Source organism: Cyanistes caeruleus, chromosome 6, assembly GCF_971803275.1.
Source record: "Cyanistes caeruleus chromosome 6, bCyaCae1.hap1.1, whole genome shotgun sequence".
NCBI classification, from domain to species: domain Eukaryota; kingdom Metazoa; phylum Chordata; class Aves; order Passeriformes; family Paridae; genus Cyanistes; species Cyanistes caeruleus.
Genome location: NC_141706.1, coordinates 26853560 through 26880785, shown reverse-complemented (window position 1 = coordinate 26880785; position 27226 = coordinate 26853560). Strand labels below are relative to the sequence as shown.

At 37.4% G+C, this 27226-nt stretch overlaps 1 protein-coding gene across 12 annotated transcripts in view; it reads left to right on the top strand.

Moving 5' to 3' along the window:
- The window catches only part of LRRC4C (leucine rich repeat containing 4C), a 587704-nt gene extending 561987 nt beyond the window's left edge, over positions 1-25717 (top strand). For 10 of the 12 annotated variants that reach the window (XM_086892224.1, XM_086892221.1, XM_086892223.1 and 7 more), the window contains one exon: positions 23607-25717. In XM_086892224.1, coding sequence (XP_086748350.1) covers positions 23649-25565 — 1917 coding nt within the window. In that variant the 5' untranslated portion in view covers positions 23607-23648 and the 3' untranslated portion in view covers positions 25566-25717. Of the gene's footprint in view, positions 1-1138; positions 1767-23606 lie in introns of all 12 variants that reach the window. The other 2 variants (XM_086892227.1, XM_086892229.1) reach the window with 1 other exon arrangement.
- The last annotated feature ends 1509 nt before the right edge of the window (positions 25718-27226 follow it).

The window sequence follows — 27226 nt, the reverse complement described above, 5'->3', positions numbered from 1 at the left end:
AATGAAATTCCTTCATCAAGCAACACAGAGTTGACACTTCTGTGAGATCCTTTAAAAGTCAGATTAAGAAGAGAAAATTAAACTTGAAATGACAGGAAACAAAACCAGCTCTGTTTCCCCTGAACATAGTTGAGAACAGTATGTTGATTATTCTCAGACAAGCTGATTTCACGGGCAGTGACCCTAACTCAGCATAAAGAACAGCTAACAACATGGCTTTAGATGGCTGGCAATGTTATCTGTTGTTCGCCATTTAAAAAATGAAATAGCCGTCTGTCTTGGAGCTGGCCCATCTGTAGCTTCACTCATACATCCCCTCATATGCAGGGAGACAGTTGAGGAACTGCCGTACTGGCTCAGCCTAGAGATTATTTTCTTCCATTTTTCCCATCCCTGAGAGTGGGCAGTACAAGTGCTCTAGTGGAAAATATAGAATTCCTTGACAGATGGCAGTTATAAAATAACCTGTGTGTAACGGAGTTTTCTTTTAAAGTCATCTCAATAAATATATTGATGCATGCTCTGAATTGCAAGTCTTTGTAGCTCTTTTATTCAGTTCAGTAAAGCTGTGGGTTTAAACCTCTTGAGGTATGTGCAATACCGAGACCCTTGACCCTCACATTTAAATCTAGATGAGCCTCTGCCCTGGTGATAGCTCTTGGTGAATAGCAGACTCCAGCTGCTTTTTTGGGGACGGCATCAGTGTTTATTGAGGTTCCTTGGTTTTAGTGGAGCACAGATGTGAGAGCACAGCGCTGGGGAACTGCTTCTGTGATCTGCAGCTTTCCTGAGTAAGGACTTTTACGTGTCCTATAGGGACACTCTGGTATCACTTCACAACGCTACATTTGGCTGCACAAGACTGGAAGAAAAAGACATTCATAACATTTAGGCTGAATCCTGAGGTTGGAATCTTCAGCTTCTTTTAGGATCAATTAGAAATGGGAACTTAACTCAGATAGTCTCTGCACACACCACCATTTCCCTCTCAGCTGCTCAGCTGCGTGCGAGAGTTTAGATGTAATTTTGCCTTGGGCACAGAGCCAGTCCCTGCAACACTGAAAGAAGCGATAGTTCAGGGCTGCTCTTTTACGTCTTTTCATCACTGCTGAGTGTTGTTTTACTTTCCTCATTTCAGAAAGAAACCCATCATCCAGTGTGTGGGCTGTCAGCAGCTCCCTCGCACTCTCATTTTCCGCTGCGGTACAGCCCGATGGGGACTGCTGGCCATCCACGATGTTTCCACAGCCCGGCTGCTCTGCCCCCAGCTTTCCAGCCTCCTTTGCCTGCAGTGAATGCCCATAAATTCCCCCTGCAGACACGGCACTGCACGCAGTGTGATCGCCACGCAGCAGCCGCAGTTGTCTAGAGAGACGTCTGCTTCCCGCAGGGAGAGGTTTTACCATATTGGATCAGGTCACAGAACCATGACATCCAGCATCTTGCTTTAAGCAATGACCAGTACCTGATGTTTCAAATGAAGCTGAAAGCACCTAACAATGTAACCGGAGAATCGCGTGTGGCAGAAGGGAAGAGTTTGTTTTATTGGCTCTGGGTACCTATGGAATTGAAAACCCAGCTACTTCCATAATAAACCATAAAGCCATGACTCCCTTCTGTGTCTGGAGCTGGACTTAGGAATACTTTAGTAATAATGACAAGCTGTCTTTAATTGGTCTGGGGAAGAGAACGTAGTGAGAGCCAGAGATAACATCTGCAGCACAGACTTGGTGATAAAGGTGTTTTCTATCTACCTGAATTTACTGGTAAGCAAGTCGGAATTTTCCCGGCCAAACTAACAAAACCACTGACTGATGTGCTGCTAAACCTAGCACACTGTGCTGTTAACACTGGTTCATTATATTTTATTGCTGATTGCAGGGCTGCTGGTATGGAACACTGTGTTCAGATAAAGCTCCTCTGAAGCACCAATGTGAAATAAGGGAACCCTGATAACTGCACAAATTAAGAAACCTTTAATGGGTTATGAAAGCACATTCTGTCCACAGCTGTTTTTAGAAACTGATAGTGATTTCCCTGTTCTAGTGATCAGGTAATTTTTAAGACCTGTGATCTTTGCTGATTTTTATTGGCTGTGATAATTTTGATTGAACTGTTTATACTCACAGTGATCATAAGACTAAAATGTTCTGTTTAACGTAATTTTATTTTCAAGGTTTCAGAAGGACTAAAACTATGGGTGACAATTTTTTAGATGAAATCTTTGATGAGGCAGTGTTTTAAGAGGTCATTTTAGTGTGTGCTGAATCCCAGGTGCAGTAAACTGTACATCTCTGTTACGCTGCTGGATGTGTTTTCAAATGAAACACCTAATCCAGCATCTATAGTACTTTATAGGGACATTGGGGTACCAATTGCACCATAATGAGGTTTTTTTTAAAAGAAATAGGTCTTCAGCAAAGGAAGATTTCCCATGTGAATCCATCTTAGAAAAGTTGGGGTGAATTTTAGACAGACTAAACAGAACTATTCCTGTGTTTATGGACTTGTTTCCCTATGCTGTTAAATCCAAAGGATAAACTAGAACTGAAAATTTAATGTAATTAAAACACTGAGCTATAAACTTTTTTTTTTTAAAAAAAAAAGTGAGGTTTTTAATCACATAAGAACATATACTTGCCAATTCAACAAGACACATTTGAAGGAGATTTGGAGTAATTCTGGGGACTGGAATGTAATTCTCTCATGTTTGTGTCTGGCCCAACACAGACACCACTAATTAAGGGAATGCTCTTTTGGTTCACTGTGCAGAGATTAGCTTCATTTCAGTGAAGGAAAAATCTTGGGTCCTGATTTAAAAATAGGTATTGCAGACATTCCAAAAGGAAAGCTCTTTGAAACGTCTCCTTGGGTACATGCAGTTCCCTGCATTTGTGCTTAGTAGTAGACCATAATTAGATTTCAAATTAATGGATCACGTGACTACCCTCCAACAAGGCTAGGCTAGGGTGAGTCAGTAGGCAAGTGAGTTAATTTCCTCTTTTGAGACCTTAATTCCAGACCCTATCTCTTTTTAAGTATGTGTCTCTATGAAATATATATGTTTTGGTATGTTTATATATTCACCTCTCAACTAACAACAGAATAGGCAGTCAGCTGGGCTAACATCCTTGGCAGGATGAAACAGCACTTGTGAGTGTCATGATTCGTCTGGAACTCCACACTGCAAATAAGTATCTGAGGAGCTGGTCTCAGCAGCTTAAAGGCATGATTATTCTATGAAATAGAAAATGGCAACGAAGACACTCATCTTCCCATTTCATTACCTCTCCCCAGAAGCAATTCAGTTTCATTTGCATAGCACAATATTCAGGTTGTTGAATCCTAGTCTCTCAGGATTTGCCAAAGGACTGGTAATGGTTTCAGATCCGCTGCATAAACATCCACTGCATGCTATAATTCTGCACTTTCCATCATTTTTTCATATTTCTATCTGGAGTGCACGCACTACTAAAAGGGGTGGTGGCACTAAATTAGGGATAGAGGACATCACAACATGGCTCTCTTTCTAGCTTAGAAATAGGTGATCTGTATATTACTTAACTGGACACAACAGAAGAAGGCTTTTAAAACTCCTGGAAAATTATTATGAACAATGCAAAAACGAGCTGCAAAGAGTGGCTCTGGCTCAGATCCTCAAAATTAGGTAGATACCTTACTCCTACTTTAGGAGTTAAAAGATTTGATTATCATGAAGCATGCTGGCTTCAGTCCTTTAAATCTCCATGTATTTGTGCTTATCTCTAAATGACTCACAAGAAAATACACATCAATGAGAGAGGACCCGATGTAGCATTTAACAGGCATGAAAAGAATAGAGATCTTCTAAAAATTGAACAGGACTGGATTTATTTTCTTCTTAGAACATGTGGAGTGTAATGAACCTATTGTGGGAAGAAAGTATTTCTCTAATTATTTTACTGGGGCCAGCATTTCCTCCCCAGAACCTAACTAAAATTATTTCTTTTAGATAGCGGTTGGGGGTAATCTTGTAGGATGGATAAAATTCTCTTGTAAAGTCTGTAGAAATTAAATTCTTTAGATTTTTATCCCCAGGCTCTGCAAAAAGTATTTCCAGGCTTTTGTATAGTTTATTATCATCAAAACCACTGTGTACATTTCATGGTATTGCATAACAGGCTATTGTTCAGTAAGTTCTCTTGGCAGTAGTTTTGGACAAGGGGAGGAGATGAAGTAAAAAAAAAAATTAAAAAATGAAAATAAAACAGCCTATTAAGAAGATAAGTTTTCTAATTATTTTTTCTCACAAGTACTATGGTTTTTGCATTATTTACCTACTTACCACATAACTTATATTAGACGGTCAGAGGACTAATTGACCATAAATCAATTATTCTATTTCATTTATAATTACAAAAGAGTATTTTTCATGTTTAGTTTGCTGGTGTGCAACCTTTTCAGTTGATTTTTCACACCACATGAGTCAGTGGCACTAATGAGGGAGATATGGTGGTAGTAATTAGCTGAAATGAGCTTCTTGATTTTTTGCCCCCCTGTGATTTCTTTTTATTTATTTTTTTTTAATCTGGCCCTTTATTGGGAAAGACTCCATAACTCTGTGATCTTGAGTCAGAAAGCTACTCTGCTGAGTTTCAAGATCAAATCAGCTTTAGCTCAGACTGAGTAATGACCCCAACAGCATCTTTTAGCAGCAGGGTGTAAATTTATAATCCTCAGTATTGCAGCACAAAAGTTCTGCTACATGTGCTACAGGAATTACCCCATTAACTGTGGCACAGGACATAGTTTTCTTCAACTGAGAGTTGCAGCTAATGGCAAATGTCACATGCACTACTCAGCGTTACTGTGAATGAAGAAGAGGCAGGGTAAAATATCCCTACACTGCTTACAAAAGCTAAGTTTTAATTCTGTTTTCCTATAACAGGTGTAAGATTAACTTGTGAAGACTGATCCTTCAGATACATCAGGTTCCTGGTACCACATGTAGGCAAGGAAGTATAGGGGGGAAAAATCCCTGAAAGACTGACTTATTTGGACAAATGCTATTTTTATTTGCATTTTATTAGAGTTCTACCCTGTGAAGTGAGTAAGAATATTTTTTTTTCCTATACCAACATATTGAGTGATACTATGAAGTATATCACTATTGCACTTTCAAATACATTTTGATCAACTACAGGTCTCAAACTACTGAACAATGTTTGAAGTTCACTCTCTTGGTAAAGTCCTTTTGAATTTTCCAGATTTTGCAGCCAGCTGCTTTAAGTAAAAGGAAAATAGTAGCTCATATTTGTGAATAAGAAAGGAATCAGCATCAAAGATTATGACTACTTTTTCTAATACAGTCCTGATAGTTTTATACATTTGTTTTTCTAACTCAACTGAAGTGCTGTGAGGCCTCACTAAGATCAAACATTCAAAGTAATGGAAGGCTGCTGTCTTCTCCAGTTGTTAACTCATGTTTAAGAGAAATCTGTAACTTTAAACAGAAAGGTGGTATTTCTGCATATTGCCTAAGAGAATGTGATACTGTTGAGGGGTATGACATTTGCCTGAAGGGACAAGTGGGAAACAGCAACGTCATAGAAACATTCCAACTTCTCTTCTGAAATCCTCTCAATCACTTCACTGGTCAATGGCACAGGAGCAATCCTGGAGTGAGGTCACTGGGGAAATAGGGGAGATAAAGTAATTAGCTTACTTTCTGCAGTTCAAAATAGCTGATTATGTAGTACCAGCTGATGAAAGTACATCTAAAGTGGATTTAATATGATAATGAAAACAACATTGTTTACAGTAAAAAAGAAAACTTGAACTTGGGACTTTTGATTCTGAATTTGTCAGTTACTTTTGGTGTAGCTTTTTCAAGTCATAATCCATCAGAAGAGGAGTGAAAATGGAATTTAAATTTAAATAATTATAATCTAAACCTTTTAATGTCTTCATTCCAGAGGAAAGATTCCCATGCATATCAAAAACTGAATTCCTCATAACCATCATCCACATCTCCTAGGAACCTCCCCTTGTTTATTCCTTGAAATCCAATTGTCATTGTAAAGGACAGAGACACAAATTGTTGTAGAGGATCTTTATGACCCTGCTGTTGATTAAGTGAAAACATTTTTGAGAAATACTGCATTAAATATAATGTATATATGAATATAATGAACTAATTACCAGACAAATATTAAAAAACTAATTCTTTCTCATTAGCAGTGAACAAAGAGAGATTATATCCTTTGTTGTTGTTGCTTTTCTTAAGTGTATGTACTTTGGCCCGCAGTTACCTGAACCAGCACTTGGATGAAAATGTTGGATCAGGAGTTTGAGAAACTATTTAAATGGATGCAGCGAGACAGAGCCTGTGCCAGTGAAGCTGCACTGATTTATACAAGCTGTGGATCTGGCCTATGAATTTTATTTTTGACAGTAACCACTATTACCGCACAGTCAGGACTTTCTACAGGCATTTTTCATGACATAGAGCACTGGCTCAGCATCCATAACTGATTTGGTGTTGAATGAAGTGATCGCTATGCACTGAACTGATATTGAAACTTCCCATTGAGAGAACATTCCAGAAATAGCAAAATTCAGCATGTGTTCAGAAAGAAAGGACCTTTTTCTCAGTAGCATAAAAAGTCAGGTCATTTTAGTTGTAGCATGAAGTATGGATCTTTGAATTTTATTCATGCTTTTGATGATTGTGCCACTATATAATGGGCAGAGCGACATGGCCAAGGACCATTGGATCGAAAATGGAATTGGTCATTATTCCTTGCAGTCTGCAAGGAAGGTGAAGCAATGTCCAGTTCAGAATCCTTGAATCAACAGTCTGAAAATCAGAATTTCACAAGGACAGCAGTAGCTCTATACCAGCTTCCAGGTATACCGTCTGCCGTTTTTGCATTGTTCGTATTGTTCAGCAGTGACTAATAAAATTATTCCTCTCATGTCCTAGTATGTTCTTACTTTGCCTTTTAGTAAAAATTGGGACATAAAGAATAACATCAAAGAGCAATTGAATATGGTCCAGTAAGTGCATTTCTCACTCTTAAGTATGGCTTGTTAAATTTCATTTTGAGAAATGAAGCTGTATTTAGTATAAATGTGAGGGATCCTGCTGAGGAGAAAAGCACCCAAGACCATTAAAAGAAAAAAATCTTTTCTTTTTGCTGCTCTATAATTTTGAACTTACTTAGCAATTTGTACTACACTTATGGAAAAAAGAAATTGCTGGCAACTTGGACACAAGACTGTAGGTAAATTAAAATTTAAAAGAAGGATTTAGTGTTCTTTAAGAAGGAGAAATGAATTTTGTCAGTTCTTTAAAGACCCTTAATTAAATTGAAAGGTGCCTTACTATGCTACTTTCATACGTTAAGGAGAAATTATTAAGCTGTTTTGCTGATTTCAGTATACTGAATTTCTGGGCTGATATGTGGAGCTGCAGAAAACATTCCCTCTTTAAACAGCTGTAAAGCATTATGAAAATATTTTAATATAGCTTTGCTCTCTTTTTGTGGTTACCCTATAGAGTGGGCTTTAAATCCTGGTATTTGCCGCTGAGCATTAGTTTGTTACCTGTTTTAAGCATGAAATGTTGCTCAGGGCAGTCTGGACAGCAGAAAATGAATGTTAGTAGATCCCACCAAATGATGGTAACTCTGAGGAAGAGGTAAGATAATTCATGTCTGTTTCCCAAGCAGTCTCTCACACCCTGTCTCACTCATAACAAATACAAAAAGACACTTTCTGGCACATGCTTCGGCAAATACCAATAGAGAGATTATCAGTGTACTTATCTTACAGGATGCAGGGTACCATTCTCTTCCCAGTGGGTACCTAGTTCTGTGACTCTCCTAAAAAGGATCCATTGCATCTGCTGAACAAAATGGAAAGTTGCAAGAAGCGTTTTTGTCAAATTCGTAGAAGCGGATTTTTCTCCCAGTCTAATTCTACAGCAGTGCTCTAGTGCTGTTCTGACAGAAATAACTGTTCTTTAACATGATAGTGGGGAATGAGAAATCCAATCCACTTGGAGTCAAATCCTTTTCCAAATATGTACTTTCCAAAACACTAGGGAAGTTTACCCTAATTTCTTTATGTCAAATTTGAGCATAGATATATAGCCCACATCTTTGCCTTTGATTTCTGTTGAAGACAGCAGCCTTCAATATTTCTTGATATAACATGGTAAACTATAAAAAACCTATGCTATGGGCCTCTGCAGAAATACTTAGGTTTCAGTGGGAAATAAAGTAACTGTGATAGATTAGATAGATAGATAGATAGATAGATAGATAGATAGATAGATAATAGATAAATTTATTTTTTTTCAGTGAAGGATTTAAATCTCACAGGGAAACACCTAGATAAAAGTCAATATATAACTCTAAGCTATTGCCATCTATTAGTCAATGTCAAACCTCTTAAATTCTATGTACATCAGACAGCATTGTAAAGGAGGAGATAAGAACCTCTCTTTCCTTGATGAGAATTATGTTTGCTGGTTTTATTTCATAATTTTGATTGCAACTCTATAATTTATCCCACTAAGGAAGCAAAAGGAGAAAAAGAAATAACTGATTATTCAGAGAAAGGAAAGTTTATTTCTTGAGAGCTAAAACTAGGTCCACTCTTAAGGTATGATTACTATGCTTTCAGCATTCAGCAATCAGAATTCTTTATTACATAGTTAAAATAAAACTGTTCATTTTGTCTTACCACAGATAGTTATCCATCACACCATCCTAAGCCTATTTTATAAAAGCTCCATTTTCATAGCAGCTGGCTGTCTGAACCTATTGACATTCATAAACCCATGAAATTATAGAATGGTTTGGGTTTGATGTGATCTTAAAGATCCTCCAGTCCACCCCGCCTCTGCCGTGGGCAGAGACGTCTTCTACTAGATGAGGTTGCTCAAATCCGCATCCAGCCTGGTCTTGAAAAATTCCAGGGATGGGGAATCCACAGCTTCTCTGGGAAACCTGTTCCAGTGCCTCACTGGAATAGTGAACAGCAAAGAATTTCTTCCTAATATCTAATCTACACCTGTCTTGTTTCATTTTAAAGGCATTTTCTCATGTTCTATTACTGCATGCCCTTGTAAAAAGTCCCTCTCCAGCTTTCTTGTATGCCCCATTTAGGTATTGGAAGGCTGCTCTAAGGTCTCCCAAGAAAACTTATTTTTCAAGAATGGATAAATATAGTTTAGAGAGTACCAAGGATCACAAACTGGAATAAAATTCATCTGGTTTCATTGACTTGAATGAAACAACTCCAGTTTATCCCATCTGGGGTATTGAACTAAGTTCAGATAATTTCTTAGAATTACAGAGAAAAATGTTGCCTTCAATCTACTGAAAAGGAAAAAAAAAATATAAAGACCAGACGCAGGAAACTGTTATGTATATCACTTTCTTTTCCCTATATAATTTTTTTCCATCATCCCTCCCATCTAGTCATAGCTTAGATTTAGATCCATGGCTGCAGTGTTAGAGAAAATTCTTAAATCTGTGCATGTTCCTTATATCTGATACACAGCAGCTGTCCTGTCTTCCATGAAATCCTTCTGAGATTTAGATCCCAGTTCAGAAATCAGGTCTAGTAAAGAAAACTATATGCTTCTATGTGAAGCATGTGAGACAGACCTCCCTGAAATCTTTGCTGCTTCTAGTTTCTGTAATTACATTTTGTCACTTTCTGAGCTTTCTTAAGTATGGAACATATGAACAGCGATATGAATAAAGAAATTAAGGTGCTTTTCTGAAGATGCTTGAGCCCAAGTTTTAAAACCATTCTTGCAGATCAAAGGCAGACAATGACAGACAATTACTTGGTAATAGCTGCCATTAGGCATTATTGCACAAGTGGATACATCTAGAAATAGGCAAAGAAATGCATTTGCCTATAGGCAGATAGCAGAATCCACTCTACAGTTAGTTAATCGTGTAATCTTCCAGTCTAAAAAGTCCACTCTGTGATGCAGGTCTGCAAGGCATTGCAGTGTTGGGAATATATACTGTGTGTATCATTGATATTTAAATGCAAATTAGCACTTATATTTATCATTGCTTTTAGTAGCTCACAGCCATGTGGAATTGGTGAATACTGAAATACTCTGGTGGCAGAGTGCCTGGTGATGCCAAAAGTCTTCAGACACTTCACAGGAGGATTGCACTATCCATATCCACTAAAAGTGCTTACATGGCTGCCTGCTAATGACACCTTGGAAATATTTCATGTGTTTGTCTTCATGCATCTTTCTGGAGTAGGAAGTATACACAAGAATCCAGAATATAATTTTGAGCCGAAGAGACAATGCTTGGACACATTAACACTTTTGTTCTTCAACTGTATTTTTGATGTGCTCAGGCTAGAGTAACAGAATTCAAAAATTCAGAAAGTATTTTCTTGATAGAGAACAAATAAGTGCCTTTTTAAAAATAATATTGAGGTATCTTTAGGTGCATTAGGTATAGCTATGAATGTATAAATGCATAAGTTTGAATGAAAGCTTCACAGGCTATGTTGTGTTTCATTATTATCTTTAACTATTGACCAGATCATGTGTTGCCTATGCTAACTCTTTGTCTTTCAATGAACAGTATGAAAAAAAAACCCCTAAATTCAGTACTTGGGTCAGTATCATTAAAGCTCTCCTTTTCTAGAAGCTATTTGTTACCATAAGGTATGACAGCTGCCTTATATCAGCTGCATTAATATATTGACATTTTAAAATATTATGTTACTGGGATTTTTATAGCTGATTTATATATATAGGAACTCTTTTTTTAGCTGTCTCAGTTACTATTTTTTCCTTTTATGCTCTGTGACAGTTTTAATTAAATGAAAATTATGTTTCCATCTCCCTGAAAACTATCCTAAAAGAATGTCATCAAAGCCCTAGTGCTTACATCAGCAATAATCTACAATTGGCACTATATAGCAAATTCTTATTGATATATGGCATGGAGTCCTGACTCCACTGAAACCAAATGCAAAACTCCCTTTGGTTTCTGTAGGAGTAAAATTTTACCCATGATTTTCCTCTCATGGAACTAGTTAAAAATGCAAGTGTGTGGTGAGCTCATGAACACAGAATACTGTATCAGCATTTAAGAGTCTGAACAGCTGAACAAGCAGGCAGCGCTGCTGATACTGGCCATTAGAGCCTGTAGGTAGCTTGAAGCAGATACACAGAACCATGGTGAAAATTATCATCTGCTAAAGTATTATAAGCTAGCTTTCCTGAATCTGATATGAATTTCACATTGGTGGAATAATACTTTGAATTTGGCCAGTGACTTTGACAAGCAGGCTATAAGGAGCCTACGTAGAGAAGATATTCCATTAAATAAATGTGTATTCATCAATTTTAAAACCATGTCTATGTGAAAAGTCATCTATTATTTTTATCTATAAAAATTACTATAGTATAAAGTTCCAGAGAGATAACATCTATTCTATCTTTATAATTTATGATTCTTGGATTTATAGGTGGTCTGGACACAGAGAATAACTCATATAATTTGCCATATTTTCTCACAAATTCCTTTAAAGCCTTGGATTTTCACCCAGCTGCATTCAAAGCTCTCTTTGTTAATCATAACTTGCTAGGCAGATCTATATTATCAATTCTTGAATCAGATGATATATTCTGAAAAGATATGCACTATGTCTTGGATACCTCAAGAAAACACATTTTGGGATGGATGATATGGGATTTTGCTAGTGTCATACTTCAGCACATATAGAAACAGAATGTTCCAATATTAAATTACTCCATAATTAATTTAACATTGGCATAAAATTAAAACTGCTTAAAATAAAAATACATATTTATTAAATTTTGCCATTTAAAGTGGTTGACACTGTTCTAAAACTGGACCTAGTTCTGTCTCTTTATTCTTGCTTCCAATGTCTGACTAAACTAAGCTAGCTAAAGGGGGAGAATATTTATTCCCTGTTAAGGTAAAATCCAAATGTTGTCTTATATATGCATGCATGACCCTATGATTATGTTTTACACAAAGATATTTGAGATTAAGGAACTAATTATTGGAATCTAGAAATTAGAACTTTAGTAATTAGTCACTTTAGAGTGAAAGTGTTTCTGAAACATTATCTTTCAAAAGTTCTGTAATACATGAAACATCAGTCCTTTACCAGGTGAGAAACATGTTTGTTAGAGAAGAATTGACACTTGACAGAATATAGCTAATAAAAATGAGGTCTGTAAAGTTTGTATCAGTCTGACCACATACCAGGGAAGGTCACAGAGCAGATTACCTTGAGTGCCATCGCACAGCATGTACAGGACACCCAGGGGATCAGGGCAGCCAGGATGAGTTTAGGGAAGGCAGGTCTTGCTTCACTAACCTGATCTCCTTCTGTGACAAGGTGACCTGCCTAGTGGGTATGGGAAGAGCTTTGGATGTTGTCCTCCTGGAATTTAATAAAGTCTTTGGCACGTTCTTCTGCAGAATTTTCATTGGAAAACTAGCTTCTCGTGGTGTGAACAGGTGAACACCTCACTGGGTGAAAACCTGATTGGATGGCTGGGCATGTTGGTCTTCCTTTTCCTTCTTCAGCTACTGAGGCCAGTTCCTTGAAGGCGGACTGCTGTTCTTTTTCAAGGGCTTTACATCTCCTTGGTTGGATGGCCCCAAATTATAATGAATGTCACATTTCACCAATTATACAATCCTATGGAAGGATTTTCTGTCAGCTTTTATCACTGTAGTAATTTTATCATTATCATTGTTGGAAGGATTGGACTGCGTCTCAAGTGATCCAGACTGATGGCTGTGCTTTGTTCTCTGGGTAGAAGAGACATCCAATGAGTTTCAAGTAGGAATAGCATTATAAATTGCAGTTTTAAACTCCCAAAGTATTTCTTCAGATTTGCCATCTATAGCATCAACAACTTGCAGCAGATACTTGATAATACATGTATTGCATCTGGGCAGCGTGGGGTGTGAAGCTCATGTTTGCAAAGTGTCTTAAATACACACAGGCTAAATTTTGGCAACTGATTTAATTCATTGTCGCCTCTACAGTTTCTTCAGCTGTAAAGGAGAATTTTACCTGTCCTTTTTCCAGAGGCCTTTGGGAGAGTGTGTTTATGTTTGACATCTAATTATGGCAATCCAATGAATGATGGATATACGCGAAAAACTAACATTGTGTGCAAAGGGTCCTACGGTCTGTACATCCATGCAATTCTCAATAACAGAACTCTCAGGTCAAAGTTTATTGTTCAGATCCAGGAAAATACTTGTAAGTAGTTGTTATAGTCCCCCTGAGTCACCACATAGTTTCACTCTTAATTTTATTTCACTAGCTGCCTCTTAAATTGAATTGAAACATTTTCCCACTTGCAATATTTAAAGGTGTACAAATGCTGTGTGCAAGAGCACCTGTGACCTGTTCATTGCCCAGCAGTGATAGATCTGGTAATAATGTGCTTGCTATTCTGGCTGTACTGCACTTTGGTAACACCTAGGGTTTAATTGAAATGCACCCTGACATTGGTTTTGTTCATGAAGCATAGAATGGACATAATTACTATGAATCTACTGAGGGATATTATGGCAAAATGTCGTATTACTAATTTTGGCTCCTCACTCTCTTTGGGGGGAAAAAAAAATCACAGATTTCAGTAAAAAACAATGTGCTGCAGTTTCATAGAAGTCCTGAAACAAGTAATTTTCCAAAAAATTAACTTCTTATATTTTTCTGTACCTATTTTTTCTCTCAAAACACTATCACAGTAGGATAATTGCATTGCCCCTAACAGTTTCATATTCCTTCATAATTAAATAAACAGCTTGTAAATTGCAGACCACAAAGTGCCTGTGTTCCACTCTTACCTTAAGGGGTTTCCATAGTTACAAGGACAAGAAGTTTAACCATCATTTGCCAGACTCAAGGCTATTTGCAGCCTTAACTTTTTAACTCATGTCTCTTTTTCTCTTTGCTGCTTTGTTTATTAACAGAATGAGGGAGTAATTTGGACTCACTTAACCACTACAAATGCAATGATGCAAAATGGACTCTGGTGCTTTAGAGTGTTGTTAGCTGGGTATGTTTTTCCCAGAAGGTATTTTAAAATAATACATACTAACAATATAGTCTATAGTTATCAAGGTTATGAAATACCTACCAAGCACTTCTCCAACTCAGCATCAAATAATTCAGCACTTAAAAAAGGAAAGCAGGAAAACACCATTCTTGACACATCATCAAGGCACAGAAGTATTTAGGCAGATATGTATTTTGAATCATACTCCAAAAAAATATTGATGCAGGTTTTGCGTGGCTGCTTTAATATGATTTCCTTTCATACCTCGTTCTCCTCTGCTTTACATAACACAAAGTGCATTTGGAAAAACTGCAGTTGTCATGGTATAAACTCTATCTTTTCATGCCACTGAAATGGACAATTCTCTGAATTGCTAATATCAAAACAATCTTCAAATCTTTTAAAATTACTTTGGATTTTATCAGAGTATTTCTGTTGCCAAACTGTAGAGAAGTATAGAAAACTGCTACTGCATTACATGTTCTTGAAACTAAAATATTGTTGTCTTATTGTCTATGTTACCTGCTGAGGTCAAGAGCTCGGCAATGCTCAGAGGATTATGCGTATGGGTGACAATAATATTCAGCATTAGGTAGACAAGTGCAAATATTGTTATTTAGGAAATTAAGTTTGGGGCTTTAAAAACTAGGTTTCAATTTTCTAAGGTGAGGATGAAACCTTCTTAAGTGCAATTGTTTTGTTTGTTTGTTTTGTTTGTTTGTTTGTTTCTCTTCATCATACTGGCTGCATTTGTATATGCATTCTTAGGTTGTTCTCATCTGACATTTCCCACATTTGTTTTCATCATTTGTGGGTAGTGAGAAAATTCTGGAGTAATCAGGGGTAATACCTTGGATTCCATGAACCTTGCACATTTTTGCCTTTCCATTTTTGAAATGACACAAACTTTAATATTACATATACTCAAAGTTCAGTGTATGTATCAATATGAAATGTCCTAGTACATTTTTGAAAAGGATATTAATTTACAATTTAATGTTTCCATGTATAAAAATTTATAACATACCAGACCAAAACTAGTTTGTTAGAAATAAAGTATCACTGTCCTCTGTTTAAATAGATGTTGTTAAATCACTGCTAAAACAAACAAACAAACAAAAAATACTATAGTATGTAAAAAAATTACCCCAGTACGACAGGACTAAGTGCTTTAGAACAGCACATAATTTTTTTATTAAGGGTTGTTTTTATGCTAATTTTGTTGTGGTTCTCAGATGCCTTCCTAACATGGATCTGTGATTTTAATTTGATAAAAAATGAAAAAGTAATTAAGAAAGTATAGCTCTAGAAATAATGCAGTTTTATAATTTCTCACTATGATATTTCTGCCATAAGAGAGGGAAATCTTGAAGGTGCTTGTATGACTTCCCCTTATATCATAGTTGGCACATGAAGTGCTGTGACAGACTTCTGTAATTAAGAGAATTTTATTATCAGGCTCTTGTAAAATTTCTGTTGTTCAGTTGCCTATTTTCCCCTTGCATAAATATCTGTCCAGAAGGAGATATGAGAGGAAACAAACAACAAAATGACAGAGAAAATGTACTTTATCAACTGAATTAGTGAAGCAAAATGGAACTTCAGTAACCCAGGGGGATTAGTGATGAGGTAGAAAACCTTTTTACCTTTATGTAATTGGTTTGAATCAAGCCCAAGTCAATACAGAACAAAAGTTACTAATGTCTATATGGGGTCTCGAGAAAATGAACCCAAATTAACTTTGAAAAGGGACTAGCTAAACTACATTACATCCTTTTATGGACACTCTTAATTGAAGTTACAGTGGCCTTGATTCAATTTAGCTTAAATTAAATTCTAAATAAGAATGTCCACACTAAGATTTAATGCAATAGAATTAACCCACTTAAAAGTTAATTCCAATTGAATTTCTAGAATGTTTCTGGGTGCACTAGAACCAAGCTGTATTGTGGTGGCTTTTATGAAAGAATTTTAGTTCATCATGAATGGTTCATGGATTGCTCCTATTCATACAACTGTGAAGAGTCTGAAGAGAGAAGTTAGGGTTGTTTTGTCCTCATTACCCTTGGAGTGACTCCCTGGAATGACAGTCATATAATTCCTCTTAAGAAATCTAAGTTTAATTTAATGCTTAAGTTTAATTTTTAATGCTTAATCTTAAGCACCATTGGCAGTTTGTATCCCCAGTAAAACTTATTTCACAGGAAAATGATAGAAAGCATCAGATGATATGTAAATTCATTACATACATACAAACTGCCAATGGTGCTTAAGAGTAAAATTATATTTTTAATAAAGAGAAATACCAGACTGAGATTCAAATACTTAATTTCTAAATAAATATCTTAATTTCTAGCTAAAATGCAAATATTTTTTCTTGGACCAATGTGCACTCAAATTCTTATTTTTAAAGTGTTTGTATCGTGTTCATTTCTTTTGCCTGATGTTAAAGAGAAAATTTTAAACCTTAGGAAGAAGTGAGAGAGAAAACATGAAATCATGCTGGAAAATGAGGTGGATGAAATAAAGCTGTTTTCTGTATAACAAAATGAAAGACAAGAAGAAAAAGGCAGACTGGGTCAAACTCACCCTTGATTGAACTCCCCTGAAATCAATGGTGATTCAGGAGGATTGAATGTGTCCAATCACATTTAGGTCTTTCAGATCAGTGTCTTAGTGATCCAGCCGAGCCCTAAAAGGCTTGCAGGAGAGAACTGGGAAGTATCTGCGGTGCAGCAATATCCGCTCTGCCTCCTACACTTAAATGCTTCAAGGAGCCACAGAACTATGTCCCAGAGCAAAACAGTGAAACATGCAAAGAGGAGAATAATTTGCATTGTGAGTGTTTTGATTTGTCTGGTCTCATGAGTAATCAGTTTGCATTGCAGGGCTGTCTATCTAGCCCGCTTTGGCCTCCGCTGTATTTAAATAAAAATAAAATAAAAAACAAATAGATAAAAACCGCTGGGCTTTGAAACCTCACAGGTCTTTAGACATTATTGCAATAGCTCCCTTAACTGTTGTTGAGACTTTTAAAGTCCTAGAGCAGTGAAAAGGGAAAACTGATTTTTAAGAACGTGGATAAAGTTACCCAGTTCTATAGTCACAGATGCGGGGTTTCATTGTAAACCAATCTGTTTGGAAAAAGCCAAACATCTCTGACAGGAGTCAATCCATGAAGAAATAAAAAATAAGATTAGGAAGAGGAAGATATGAGATCTACTGTAAACTGTTTCATCCATTTTGCATGATGATGCATTGTAGTTCTCTGTTAAAAGCATAGCATGCGTTCCTCTGACAAAAGCATCCCATGGAAAATGAGAATGGTATCATTGTACTGTGTAGGGGCAGGGAACAGCATGCAAACTGTTTGCACTGCTCTTGAACTGAGAGCTCAAGTCCTTGAGGGTTTATCCAGGTGGAAAGGTATTTCCTGAGAGGAGAGGGGGGAGGTGAGGTGGGCAGGAGGTTATGGTGAGTGAATCCCTGGCAGTGTGGTTCCATCGGCCCAACCCTGCACAGCCATATGGGGACGCACATGTGAGGCTGCTGGAGCATTTGCAGAGCAGATGTTGGCAGAGGATTTCTGACCCCGGTGGAACTCCCTGCCCACAGTTCAGTCTCTGCTCTGGGACCAAGGTTAACCCTCATGTGTTTCAGTGCTTTGTGGAGCTCAAGCGTATTGTGTGCGTGTCTCTACGCTGAAATTCCCTTGGCTGCTTCTGCTGGCAGTGCTGCCAAAAGGGGATCAGTCTCAGGCCCTTGGAGCATTCAGAGTTCCTGAAAAGACAGTCAAGAGTTACTTCTGCATAAGGTCACCCTGGGATTTGGACCTATTTTTACTGCCATACTCCATGCTCTGTTCCATACAGAAACTATTTTCAATTCTCTGGTGCTGATGCTACCGGAAGAGACTTCCCAGCATAATTAGCTGCCTGACGCACCTAGCTCCTCTTCACGTGTTTGGAAATCTGCTGTTTGACTTGCAGCTGTAGAGTATTTTTTCGGAAAAAATGCAGATATCATTGCAAAGGGTTTTTCCCTCAGAAAACCTCTTTAAAAGGGTGTGAGGTACAGCATACATAACTGTGCTATATACAGTGAAACAAAGATGTATTTTCTCAATGCATTCATATATTCGTCAACTAGAAAAAAATTAAAAAACGTTATTTGAATGCTTCTCATCCTGAAATTTTCTGGGACACAGCTGAGGGAAAGTTTTTCAGGTTTAGCAATTATTCAGCTGAGGCTTAACTGTGATGTATTTGTGATGACGTAATTTTACAGTGATAGTTTAATCACCTTGTACTTGATAGTTTCTGTCTATATTTTCAATGCAGTACATATAACATCACATCTAAATTTTTTTCATGGCAGCTGTACATCATGAACCAAAGTGTGCTAGATAATACTGTAACTTAAACCATATATTTTGATAAAGCCATGGCCTTTGTACTGCACAGCTTTGCTGCTGAGACAGTTATTCAGAGACCCACAGACAAGACAGAAAGCAAAGTATGAGTTGCCAACAGCAACTAAACTGCCAGTGATCCAGCTAAGGGTCACTGGAGCTTGGGGAAATATCTTTGCCACCTGCCATACCTCATTAGGCAGATCTTTGGAAATGGTGTGGAAGTTCTCTTTTATTATCAAAGCCCCCCATTACAGGAAAATCTTTCAGCGATCAGAGGGAGCATAGTCACTTTCTCCTGGTAGTACCGCAAAGGGAGAACAAAGCACGTCAGGCTCAAGACCCAATTACCATAGGAATAAAAAAAAGGAGATATTGTACTATTACAGTGCCCATAAGGAAAACATCTCTGCATACACATTTGGCAAAGTTATGTTTCAGTAGGGTAATTACGGCATCCTTCAAGCTGTCCCTAAGGAAAGCCACACTGTGCTTGGCTAGAGAGCTGGATTAGCTCTGTCATTCCTTGCTTCCTCTTCTGCAGTGGATCTTAAGAGGGCACTGCTTTTATCTCAGAGGAAAATGTGTAGTACATCAAGAGTAACAAGGAGTAACAAAGACTCAGATAGATATAGAGAGGAGAATGTGCATATAAAATGTCAATTTCAAAAAAAAAAAAGATTTTCTATTTCTGTGCAAATAGAAAACCAAACAAACAACTCTCCATGTATGTCTGGGAATGTCTCCATGGCCATAAAGGGAATATACATTACTGTGCTAAAAAAAAAGATGATATATGCTGTAGTAATTAGAGCAGTGCCACAGACAGACTTAAGGCCATGTTTGGAAACACATTTGATAATTGTACTGTGTCTGGGGAACCAACTGTGCAGTAAGGAAATTCTTAACATTTTAAACTAAATTTTTTAGTCTATACAGCAGAGGGCACTCGTGGTATTGAATTGACCATAGAGTTGCTATTTTGGTACTAGAAAAATGAAAAAAAAAATTACTTAGATGACAAAGAGGCGTCAACATAGACTAAAGAAGCTGGTTGATGGTCTGTGTTCCATGTGTGGGTTTGTCAACCTAAACTTTCCTGTGTCTCTAGCATAAATAGGTATTGAATAGCAAATTACTCTAGTACAGAGCTCCAGATGGATCTTTATGTAAAGTCCATTAAAATATTTCCATAACACCCTTCAAGGCTTAAAATTAATTTTCCACTGTGATTTTGTGCTGGCTAATTGTTTTTCCAGAGTATTTCCAAGATATTTATGATTTAAAATTACCCTGATATGAAATACCTTCAGCAAGGCCTCCTGAATATTTAAGTTCTGAGCTCTGGAAAACCACCAGCATAAAAGAAATTATCTTTTTACTACATTGTTCCTGCTACTAGGAATCTTACTGCCCTATGACAGCCTCATGCAAACTTCATTAGCTGGAAGTGAGGACTAGCAAGGTATTGCCTAGTCTATTTTCTGCTGGTCATGGTCACCTTTTTTGGATCATCAGCTCCCCTGTACTTCAGCACCACCAAGTCCACTTAGTGTTGTCTTGTCCTAAAAACTGCATTTTGCTTCTTGTATTGCCAATGAAGAGGGGGGAAAATCAACTAATATAAATAAATCCAAATTTAAATCGTGGTGGCTGCAAAAACTAAGATTTGCTCTCACTGTCCCCTGGAAAATGTTGCAGAAGGATAGAAATGTAGATATTCTGTACTTATATATTAAACAGGATATGGCTTAGACACAGAAAGATCAAACATACGAATACATGTGAAAACACATCTAGAACTTTGTATTCACATATCACAAAATGGGGATCCTGTCTTCAAAATTTTGGACTCAGAGAAGCTATCAATTAGTCAGTAGCCAAACTTTTATTTGAAGTATGCACAGATTTTACAGAAAGCTGAGGGTGTCAGATTTCCCTGGAGGTCCTTGATAGATCATTTTACTAAGGCATATGTTTGATTGAGACATCCCTAGCATAGGACTAGGGAGAACAGTAAATGTAAAAGCCACAGGCAATTTTGGCCTTCAGTACAAGGAAAAAGCTGTTCTATGTGAATGATTCATTGTTTCAGTCAATAACCAAAAATAGGAAGGATATAGGGAATTTAGATAAAAGCATTGATTTCAAAAATCTTTTTGCAACTGAGACATGGAAATATTTGGGTTAGGGTTAGACAACATTTACTGATCAGTCTCATAACTGGATAATTTATTTGTTGTAATGATGTACTGTATTCAGATAAAATTATTTTTTTTCCCCCATGGAGCACGTGTGTAGTGATGAAAAGGGAAGATTTGCTGGATGAAGATTTAGGTAAAGGAAATGTTGGGAGATACCATCAGGTTCAAGTAACTGGAACAGGAGGAAAGTGCCTTGGAGTGCTTGCAGCATGGCTTGGGATCATCAGCTTTACATAGGCTAGGAGAGAGCAGCTGAAGGGGCTTGGTGCATACATAGTCTGATGTTGAGAGTACTTGTTCCCCCATGGCCTTTCTTATTTCTCTGTACTTCTTGTTCTACAAATGCAGTACTTTCCATGGTCCTTCAGGGAACCCAGGATGCAGGACTGAGAGCAGACAGACACAAAAAGAAAGGTAGAGAAGTTGTATGACATCCTACAAATCTGGCCTTTGGTAGAGAATTGGTCTGAGAAGATTCCTGTACCTCTGCAAGCCCCACGTGCTGCCTGTGCCTCACCTCACTTGTACAGAAGGGTAACTGGCAGCTCTGAATGCAGGCACAGCAGGCTGAGTTCTCATCCCAGTCTCAGTGAAGACAAAAACATTGCACCAGTGTAATGGTAAAATAATTGGTTTGTTGTGTTTCTCTCTGTTTTATTACTTGTTAATGGAATTCAATATTCAGTCCAAGTCCTCAGGGTAAAAGTTTAGAAGAATTTTAAAAATGAGAAAGGAAAAACAAATTACTGAACAAAAAAAAAAATAATAATAATAAAAAAAAGGTGACAAAAATGCTAATACAATCACATTAACTGTCACAGATGATGGTTAATTACTATTCAGCAGCAAAATTCATGGGTCTTAACTAAGGAACTCGATATTTGGCTCTAATAGTATTTGTTTGACCACAACTGCAGACTTCTCTTCAAAAATATGTAAGAAAGATGGGAACTATGGCCTTTTCACCTGCTTTTTGAAGATACTTTTACTACACTTGGACTTTTGCAAGAGAACTTGAATTTTAGTGATTAGAGTGTTTCTCCATACATCCTATTCAATACCTGTGAAGAGACAAGTGACCTTATGAGCCTGCAGGGAAAAGGAAGGTGTGTTGAGCAGCCAGCCCTCATCTAGTCTAGTACCTTGTTCTAAACCCTAAACCCATGAAGCTGATGCTCAGGAGTGCAGTTGTTGGCAGAGGGAAGGGACGGAGGGGTGGGAGCAGTAACATCTAGCACTACAAGCCACAGGGTTCTCCAGAGCCATGGGACCAAACTGTAAGCTGCAGAGAGAGAAGTTGAGTGACTTGCTCAAGGTTGCAAAACACATTAGTTTCATGAATCTTTCATAACAAGAATGATGTTTTATAAATAGCACATACAGGAAGATCAAACATACAGATAAAGCCCAGACTTTCTAGTTCCCCTCACAGTTTTTTAGCCATTATATTGGCTTTCTCTGCAGTAAATTATTAAAAATGAGATGAGAACACTTTCTGGCTCTAAACCCTTATAACAGGTTTTTTAAAAATGCAGAAATGAATTCTCAAAAACACATTGTCTGAATATATAATTAGAGAAAAAAAAAGGTCTTTCATTAAATGAATTGATGTGAGATGAAAGGTAATATATTTTCCTTGTTTGAGTTCTTTTTTCTTTTTGGTTGCTTGGTTTGTTGGTTGGTTTGTTGGGTTTTTTTGAGGTTTTTGAGATTTTGGTTTTTTTTTAAGAAAGGTCTCCATTTTTTACACAAAATGAATCAATTTGGAGCCTGGAGTGGAAAACTGTTGCCTTATGGTATTTTGTTTTACTGAATATATATGTACTATCCATTTCGGTGCTTTAGGTTATAAATATGCTTTGAGCTTGCTGTAATTTCTAAGACTTCACTTTTGGCTGTTTTATAGAAATTTCATTAATCTTAGCTACAGAGGAATCTTGAACTGAGCACCAGATTGAAAATGAATTGAATGCTGGGGACTGTAAAAACTGCCACACATGAATCAGTACTGAAGTTCTTAAAATAGTAATGATCATTTGTAGTGTAAAGGTCTTTTTTCCCTTTGCAGTAAGAATTTTTTGCGAGTTTTTTCAAGGTGCCAATGAAACTGCCAGCCCTGCAGCTACAGGGATATTTTTCAGCATTTAAATAAATGGCTATTCTCATTTCTGTGTTCAGTATACATTTGTGGATGAGTTTTTCTTTGCTTTGGGTGCCAAATAAAAGAATTGAAGAGGACATATCATTAAATTGGATGGAGCATGCTTCTTTATTTTATTTTTTTCTTTTTTTCTTTACTTTTTTTTAATTCTTATAGGCAAGATCTTGCCCTGTTATCTGCATGACAGTTTTAGAGAATTACTTCTGGTTAAAGTCTGATTCAGGAATCATGTGTATAGACAAAGATTTTTATCCATACCACAGAAGTCTCACTTGCTTTTCATATTATCTGTTGTCTTATCTTACAATGTGTAAAAAAGGTTATCACCTTGAATACTCTGATAATTCCTATCTTAGTAGATTCCAATGTTACTATGTTCCTATGTTGCTAACTCTTTGCCTTTTAAGATGCTTGTCCTTTCTTTCAACTCTCCCCTGAGTTACATTTCTTTCAGGTATTCACCGTGGTTGAACTTCTTATCTGCCATCCACCTACATGCATTGTACATTGGAATGTGCAGGAGAACTAATGTATGGCTATTTCTTATCTCACTGCCAGCTGCAGCTGACGTACATATCTGTACAGAAAAATAGTATTAGCAATTCTTTACCTGTTCCCACTATCGAATTTCAAGAAATTGGTAGAGGTGACTGAAAGGACTTGAGGAAGCCTTTGTTGAGAGAACACAATTATTTGAGATTAATGTTCTCCTTCTCCTTTCTTCCTTTCTTTCAGACGATTCAAACTCCAGAAGGACCAACACCAAATAAATTATGAATGTTGAACAAGATGACCTTACATCCACAGCAGATAATGATAGGTCCTAGGTTTAACAGGGCCCTATTTGACCCCCTGCTTGTAGTGCTGTTGGCTCTTCAGCTTCTTGTGGTGGCTGGTTTAGTGAGGGCTCAAACTTGCCCTTCTGTCTGCTCCTGCAGCAACCAGTTCAGTAAAGTGATCTGTGTACGGAAAAACCTTAGAGACGTGCCAGACGGCATCTCCACCAACACCCGGCTACTCAATCTCCATGAGAACCAGATCCAAATCATTAAAGTTAATAGCTTCAAGCATCTGAGGCACCTAGAAATCCTGCAGCTCAGCAGGAATCACATCAGAACAATTGAAATAGGGGCTTTCAATGGTCTGGCCAATCTCAACACTTTGGAACTCTTTGACAATCGTCTGACCACTATCCCAAATGGGGCTTTTGTATACCTGTCAAAACTGAAGGAACTGTGGTTGAGAAACAACCCCATTGAGAGCATCCCTTCTTATGCTTTTAACAGAATCCCTTCTCTCCGGAGGTTGGATCTGGGGGAGTTGAAAAGGCTTTCGTACATCTCAGAAGGTGCCTTTGAAGGTCTGTCCAACTTGAGGTATTTGAACCTTGCCATGTGCAATCTTCGAGAGATTCCTAACCTTACTCCGCTTGTAAAACTGGATGAGTTAGATCTTTCTGGGAATCACCTGACTGCCATCCGGCCAGGTTCTTTCCAAGGGTTAATGCATCTTCAGAAATTGTGGATGATACAGTCCCAGATTCAAGTGATAGAAAGGAATGCTTTTGATAACCTTCAGTCGCTTGTAGAGATCAACCTGGCACACAACAATCTAACACTTCTGCCTCATGACCTGTTCACACCACTCCGCCTAGAAAGGATCCACTTGCATCACAATCCTTGGAACTGCAACTGTGATATCCTTTGGCTCAGCTGGTGGATTAAAGACAAGGCACCCTCGAATACTGCATGCTGTGCACGTTGCCACACGCCTCCCAGTTTAAAAGGAAGGTACATTGGTGAGCTGGACCTGAATTACTTCACATGTTATGCTCCAGTCATAGTGGAGCCACCAGCAGACCTCAACGTCACGGAAGGCATGGCTGCAGAGATGAAATGCCGGGCATCGACCTCCCTGACCTCCGTATCTTGGATTACTCCAAATGGATCTGTAATGACGCATGGGGCATACAGAGTTCGGATTGCTGTGCTCAGCGATGGCACATTAAATTTTACAAAGGTAACTGTGCAAGACACGGGTTTGTACACGTGCATGGTGAGTAACTCTGTCGGGAATACCACGGCTTCTGCCACGCTGAATGTGACCGCCCTGGATAACCCTGGTTACACGTACTTTTCAACCGTCACGGTAGAGACTGTGGAACCTTCTCAGGATGAGGCACAGACCACAGAGCAGGTTGGGCCCACACCAGTTACCAACTGGGAAACCATTAACATGACAACCTCACTCACTCCACAGAGCACAAGATCAACAGAAAAAACATTCACCATTCCTGTGACGGACACAAACAACGGGATCCCAGGAATAGATGAGGTTATGAAGACTACCAAAATCATAATTGGTTGTTTTGTGGCTATCACTCTTATGGCTGCTGTGATGCTGGTAATTTTCTACAAAATGAGGAAACAGCATCACCGGCAGAACCATCATGCTCCAACACGGACTGTAGAGATCATTAATGTGGATGATGAGCTTACAGGTGACACACCCATAGAGAGTCATTTGCCCATGCCAGCAATAGAGCATGAGCACTTAAATCACTATAACTCTTATAAATCTCCTTTCAACCACACAACAACAGTTAACACAATAAATTCAATACACAGTTCAGTGCATGAACCGTTATTGATCCGAATGAACTCGAAAGACAATGTTCAAGAGACTCAAATCTAAAACATTTATGACATTAAGGGGTGGGGTGGGGGGACAACAAAAGATGGTTTATAAAACAAATGACACAAATGACTGGGCTAAATCTACTGTTTCAAAAGTGTCTTTACAAAGAAAAAGAAATTTATTTATTAAAAATTCTATTGTGATCTAAAGCAGACAAAATTATGTGTATTCCTCAGAACCTGTTTTTGCTGCAGTTATTTACCCTCCTCGTTCCCGTTTTCCTGCCCAACCTACCCCAACTCCCATTTGCCATATTTTTCATAGGAGATCTTGATTCCCTAAAAGAACTGATCTAGGAAATTTTGTAAGAATTCTGTTACACTTTGGGAATTTTTATGGTGAATTCTAGTGGTGAGATTCGGTCTATTTTGTCACTTTCTCTTTTTTCTTTTGTTTTCTCATGCCCTTTTTCAAATTATTCAACAGAGAATGGAGTAATAACAGTAACTTTGAAAGTGAGAAAAACAAGTACACCTTTTTTTTCTCCATGTAATGATTTGCTCTGTATTTACCAAAAGCACCATTCTGTGAAAAAAATGGAAAAAAAAGTAAAAAAAAAAAAACAACCAAAAATTAATTTACTTGTGAAAGCCTATAAAACCCATGATCTTTTAAGCAATTCTAGAACCAGAATTTGTAGTTCAAACACTAAACTAAGATTATAAATAAAATATTGGTTTTTTTCTGTACTTGGATATAGCTCATTCTTAGTGTGACTTTAAACATCAAAAGTTTGTTAAAAATTCTTATGATAATCTGCTCTGATGGTCCAAAACAATCACTTTAAAGAGAATAATTAAAGCATTTTGTATCATTACTGAAGGATATCAAAGTTTTCATTTTAGTTGATGAAAACATCATACTGACAAACAAGGGTGTTTGATTTCTAATGCAAGATTGAGATCATTCCTTCTAATGGTGTTTCCAATTATCTTTATAATATCACAAGATGCTTTTCACAATGCCAGAAAAGTTTTGCAAGGAGCTTCAGTTGTCACTGAATTTATTAGACAAAACTGAAAACTTTTTTTTTTTCTTTTTTTATTATTTATAACTGGCAATAAGAAAATTCATCTTTATATCGAAGCTAGTGGTTTCCATTTCTGTTGTTCTGGGACTTCTAGGCACAAATATGAAAGAAGCTTAGCCATAATAATACCTGTAATAAGAGCTGTATCCCTATGTGCAAAATCAAATCAAAATGCTGTTCTAAAATAAATCACAGGAAGAAATCTGAGGATTTGGGTTTAAAAAATAGAAAGAACAAAGTCAGACAAATCAGAGGATATTATAAATTACTGTAATTTGCATGACAATTTGAATCCCAGATTCCATTAATTTAAACTCAGACTCATTTACCAATGGGAAATGCACACCCTTTGCCTTTCTGTTTACATACATTCTCTGGATTTAGCTTATTGGTATAGGACTGGTGTATATCGTGCACACTGAAAGCTAAAAAAAAAGCTTTCCATAAGAAAACCCACTCCAGGACATTGTGTTCTTCCAAGCAGAAGTTATGCCAAATTAAACTTCTTTATGCACTGGCAGCTGAACAGAAGCATTTTAAAATGATTTAAATTAGGGGAAAAAAGGAATCTTATATATAATTTCCGAACATTTTTTCACCTGTTTTCTTTCTTAACCACCTTTACTGA